The 4,353-nt window shown below is 55.0% G+C and overlaps 1 protein-coding gene across 3 annotated transcripts in view; it reads right to left on the reverse strand.

The window, feature by feature from the left end:
- Positions 1-6: 6 nt before the first annotated feature.
- Positions 7-4,353, reverse strand: part of dusp8a (dual specificity phosphatase 8a) — a 31,436-nt gene continuing 27,089 nt past the window's right edge. For all 3 annotated transcript variants that reach the window (XM_024281331.2, XM_024281329.2, XM_024281332.2), the window contains 4 exons: positions 2,790-2,956; positions 1,653-1,812; positions 1,446-1,569; positions 7-1,353 (listed from right to left, as the gene is read on the reverse strand). In XM_024281331.2, the coding sequence (XP_024137099.1) occupies positions 207-1,353; positions 1,446-1,569; positions 1,653-1,812; positions 2,790-2,956 (1,598 nt within the window). In that variant the 3' untranslated portion in view covers positions 7-206. The remainder of the gene's footprint in view (positions 1,354-1,445; positions 1,570-1,652; positions 1,813-2,789; positions 2,957-4,353) is intronic.

Here is a 4,353-nt window from a genome sequence, read left to right on the forward strand (position 1 = left end):
CCACAAACTGTACACCCACTGAAGTACACGACACCGACCGAGCAGTCAGTCAAAACAAAGGGGGGGTCGTGGGGGTCCTCTTCAGTACCAGCAGACTGCATCGCCCCGCTCCATGTCAGAGTCCGGCGGGGGTGGGGGTCGTTAACACTGTCTGTAGCCCCGCCCCCTGAAGGTTAGTGTCCCCAGGGGCCGGCGTGCACCATGTGTCAGGACACCTCGATGATCTCCATGCTCCCGGAGAAGCTGGACTGCTTCCCGATCTTCCCCAGCTCCTCGCGGGACCGGCTCTCGGAGATGCTCTCCTCGAACTCCATCTGGCAGCTGCGCCGCTTGAACTGCTTGTCGGCGCCACTGGAGCCGCCGGCGGTGGTGGCGGCTGAGGGGGTGGCGTCCCGGTGGTCCCGCGGCGCCGCTGGCTTGTCTCGTAGGCGCGCGCTTTCACTGCATCCGAACGCCATGTACGCCGAACTGCTGCCGAACCTCAGCACCGCCTCGTCTCCCGTCCCCTCCCCCAGCTGCATGTCTCGCCCCCCGCCCTCCTCCGCTCCAAAGTGCCAGGGGGCGTCTGTGGTGGGGGTGACCGGAGTCACGGGCGTGGTGGCCTGGACCGTGTCTCTGTGTTTGGTCCACATGGCGCCGGAGCCCAGCGTGGGGAGGGAGGGCAGCGACAGGAGCAGCGTGCCCTTCAGCGTCTCCTCCCCGCCGGGGGCGCTGTGCTCCAGCAGGAGGCTCAGGGACTGAGGGGGGGGCGTCGGTGGGGAGTGGGCCGGAGAGCCGCTGTGCTTGTTTTTCCTTCTCGGTCTGGACGAGGAGGTACCGGACCGGTGGACTCCGTCGCTCCCACTGAGCCCCAACCCGCCGATGCTGCCCCCCCGGCCCGGCGAGGGGAAGGGGGAGTCGCAGGAGCCGGGGCTGTCGGGGATGGGGGACTGCGTGCACACGCCGTTGGAGGTCCCGGGGCTGTCCAGCTTGCAGAGCTTGGGGACGTCTTCAGAGTGGGCGGGGCCGCTGTTGGGAGAGTACACGGACTTGATGTCCAGGGAGAAGGAGCGTTTCAGCCGGTTGGTGTCCAGGATCCGCTCCGCCGACAGGTGCAGCCCGTTGAAGCCCTGCTGCAGGGAGGCGGGGGACGGCAGCTTGGCTTCCGGCAGGACGTGAGGCTCCGCCCCGAATGGGTCCCCGTTGAGCTCCGTACCTGCGGGCCCCCCCTTGACCTCCGAGCAGTGTTTGCTCTCGGCCGACTTGTCCTCGGCGGTCAGAGCTTGGAGTAACCGCAGGCCCTTCTCGAACTCCAGCAGCTGACCCAGGAAGTTGAAGTTGGGGGAAATGGACGGCCGTCTGTCCTTCACGAACCTGCGGGGAGGGGGGGGGAGAGGACAGGTCAGTGCAAAGGGAGTAGGAAGGGGCGGGACCCTTAGCTGGGAAGGTGGGAGGAGCCACAGTACCTGTAGGCGTCGTCTGACGACAAGCCCATCGTCTTCATGATGTAAGCGATGGCGATGGTCGCTGAACGCGAGATTCCCGCCAGACAGTGAACGATGACTCTGCAGTTTGAAACTTTCGCTTTGTCTGTCGAGAAAAAACAAAACAAAATGAGACCTGAGGTCCGCAGACCGGCGTCTGCCCCTTCCCCCGTCAGGGACCCGTCTCACCGATGAATTCGTTGGTCTTGTCTAGCCACGGCAGCAGCTTCTCACAGTAGTTATCGTTCACCGGGATGCGCATGAAGTGGCTCTCGCTGATGAAGTCCGGCTTGGGACAGGTGTTGCTGGCGTTCAGAACAAAGGTGATTCCGTTCTGCGCCATCAGATCCTGCAGTCAGAATGACAGGAGTCATTAGTCGGGGTCATGAGTCCATGCGGCGTCATTCTCCATCCATTTCAGTCTGAAATGATGGAGTTTAAGCATTGATACATATTAATGGATTTGAAATCATGTGACGCACGGCGTGACAGACATGCGGCATTACTATGCATCTGAGGTCCAAATAAAAGAACCAAAAAAGAACCAAAAAAGGGGACCCAGTGTTTTGCAATTAACTTCAAAAACCTTGACAACAAAATAATCCAATTGTGAGGAATCGTCACAGGTACGGCTGCCACGATTACTAATAATATTAATCGACTAATTTAATAGTCGATTAGTCGTTACTTTATATTATATGGAGTCAGAGTGTTATAAAGTGTAAAGTTATAATGGCATTCTGCTAGCTTTTTGGACTATTTTGGTTTTTATTGAAGGTTTTTTAGGCTATTTTGTAGTTGAGTGTAATTTTTTAAATACGTTCTTCTAGGGTTGAACTTCTTTCTAGCCCAGCTAGAAAATGTATAGCTATTATCACCGTGTTTTGAATCTTAACTGTTTGACAGGTGTATTTAATGTGATGATCCACGTTCTCGAGTTTAAAAAAGTTTCTTGTGTCAGCTAAATATGCTAACTGGAGCCTTATTCTCAAATTACTATGAAATCGTCTATTTGAAGGTACATTTTGAGATGTATTTGCCATGTATGTAATCCAAAAATAATAAAAGTTTTAGTTTCATTTAAAAATGTGGTAAAGATTTTTTTTTTAATAGGGAAAGGGCTTTGATACTAAACTTTGTCAGTCATTCTTGCCATTGAACATCAATCTCCCTCCTTTCAGGGGTTGGATGACAAACATTTTCAAGCTCAGTGATATAGTCAAAATCAAAACGTCTCTGTCTATAGCAGCAAATAGGCAAAGGTCGATCCAGTAATATATATCAATGGGTTTAAGCCCCGCCCACTAAAGCACAAACCAATGATACCTTGTTGAGGACATCCTTCTGGGAGCCCAGGTAGAGGTGTGGCAGGATGCGGGTGGGTCCGACGTTGGCCACGGGTAAGCAGGGCTGGGACAGGCTCATGGGCAGGGTGGTGGCAGGTTTCCCCTCACACAGGCCGGGGAAGCAGGACGAGAAGGCCGCAAACCCCCCTGTGTGTGCAAAGCAGAGCAAACGTGAGAGTCTGAACCTCCAACTTCTCAGTCAAACAGGAGCCAAAAAGAAAAAACAAAAAAAAGGGATTCTGGTTCAGTAAAGCTGGGTGGGCAGGAATGCAGAGCTGGCCCTTTAAGAGGCAGGCGGCTCCCCTTTTGGCATGTGTGTGCGTGCGTGCGTGTGTGTGCGGCTCTGTTTCCTGCATGAGCTCATGTCCTGTAGCGGTGCATTGCGTCAGGCCGGGGGAATGAGAGAGGCCACAGGTGCAGGGCCAGAACAGAGGCCCTCTGACATCCCCCTGACAACCGTGCACGCACACATGCACACGCACACACACACTTTGAAGGAACAAAATTAATTTTGCAACCAAAACCCCACACACTACACATTACTCTGCAGCCTGTGGTTGTGTAACTACAGGGAGGGGGCATTTAAGGAGATGAGGGATCCGTGTGGGTGTGAGGTCAAAGTGACCACAGGAACCTTGACCCTAGAAGGGGATTAGGCTCTAATCTAAGCTCAGCTCTGCCTGACCCAATCTGGGACGGGGCACCTGAAGACTCAGCCGCCGATCTGGACACACACTCACATAGAAACCCGTCAGACGGGTTCCACCAGACGATCAGCAGGTTTTAGAGCCGTGTTCTCTAAACGCGGCGCTGTCGCTTTAACTGGAGAAGGCCGCCGTCTGTTTCCAGCTATTAATGGCAGAGGGATGACATCACTGCTCCAGGGTGGGAGGGGCAGAGCGAATGAGCCGGTAACACCAGCGTGGATCACTGATGATGGTTGTGCTGTTTCGTTTTCATCAGAGACGTTTGCTTCTGTTTTCTTTGGTTCCACGGCGCCTACTTCTCCATTAGCTCAGCTGATCTCCGAGGAGCTCCTCCGGACGCCGTTTCTGACAGTAAATGAGGAGGCGTGTCTCCAACAGCAGCCACTTCCCCTCCGTCGCTGGAAGGAGGCGCTGCAGGAGAAAGTGAGCTTCCAACAGCTGACCTCCTCCTCTGCTGGAGGTGCGTCTCAAAGATGGAGGTCAGAGATTACAGCTCAGAAATGAAAGCGCCGTGGCCCCGCCCCCCTCCACACAGGGCAACAACAAACAATACAGCGCCATTACATCAGCACTTTTGCTGACCGGCTTCCTTGTTGTCAAAACCCCCCGCGGCAGGTGATGATGCACCGCGCTCGCACACACCTGAACCCGCTCTGCCTGTGGTTACCATGGCGACGGGGAACGAACTGGTGAAGTGCGTCGACGGACGAGGTTCTGCTGAAAACCAGAGAACGCAGATCGGACCAGAACCAGAACCCTACAGGAAGTTAGTGGCAGGAGGGGAGGGAACTTCCTGATTTCCTGCCTTGCTCCTGGGACCCCCCCCTTTTATTTTGG

This window comes from Oryzias melastigma, linkage group LG6 (assembly GCF_002922805.2).
Source record: "Oryzias melastigma strain HK-1 linkage group LG6, ASM292280v2, whole genome shotgun sequence".
In the NCBI taxonomy this organism is placed as follows: domain Eukaryota; kingdom Metazoa; phylum Chordata; class Actinopteri; order Beloniformes; family Adrianichthyidae; genus Oryzias; species Oryzias melastigma.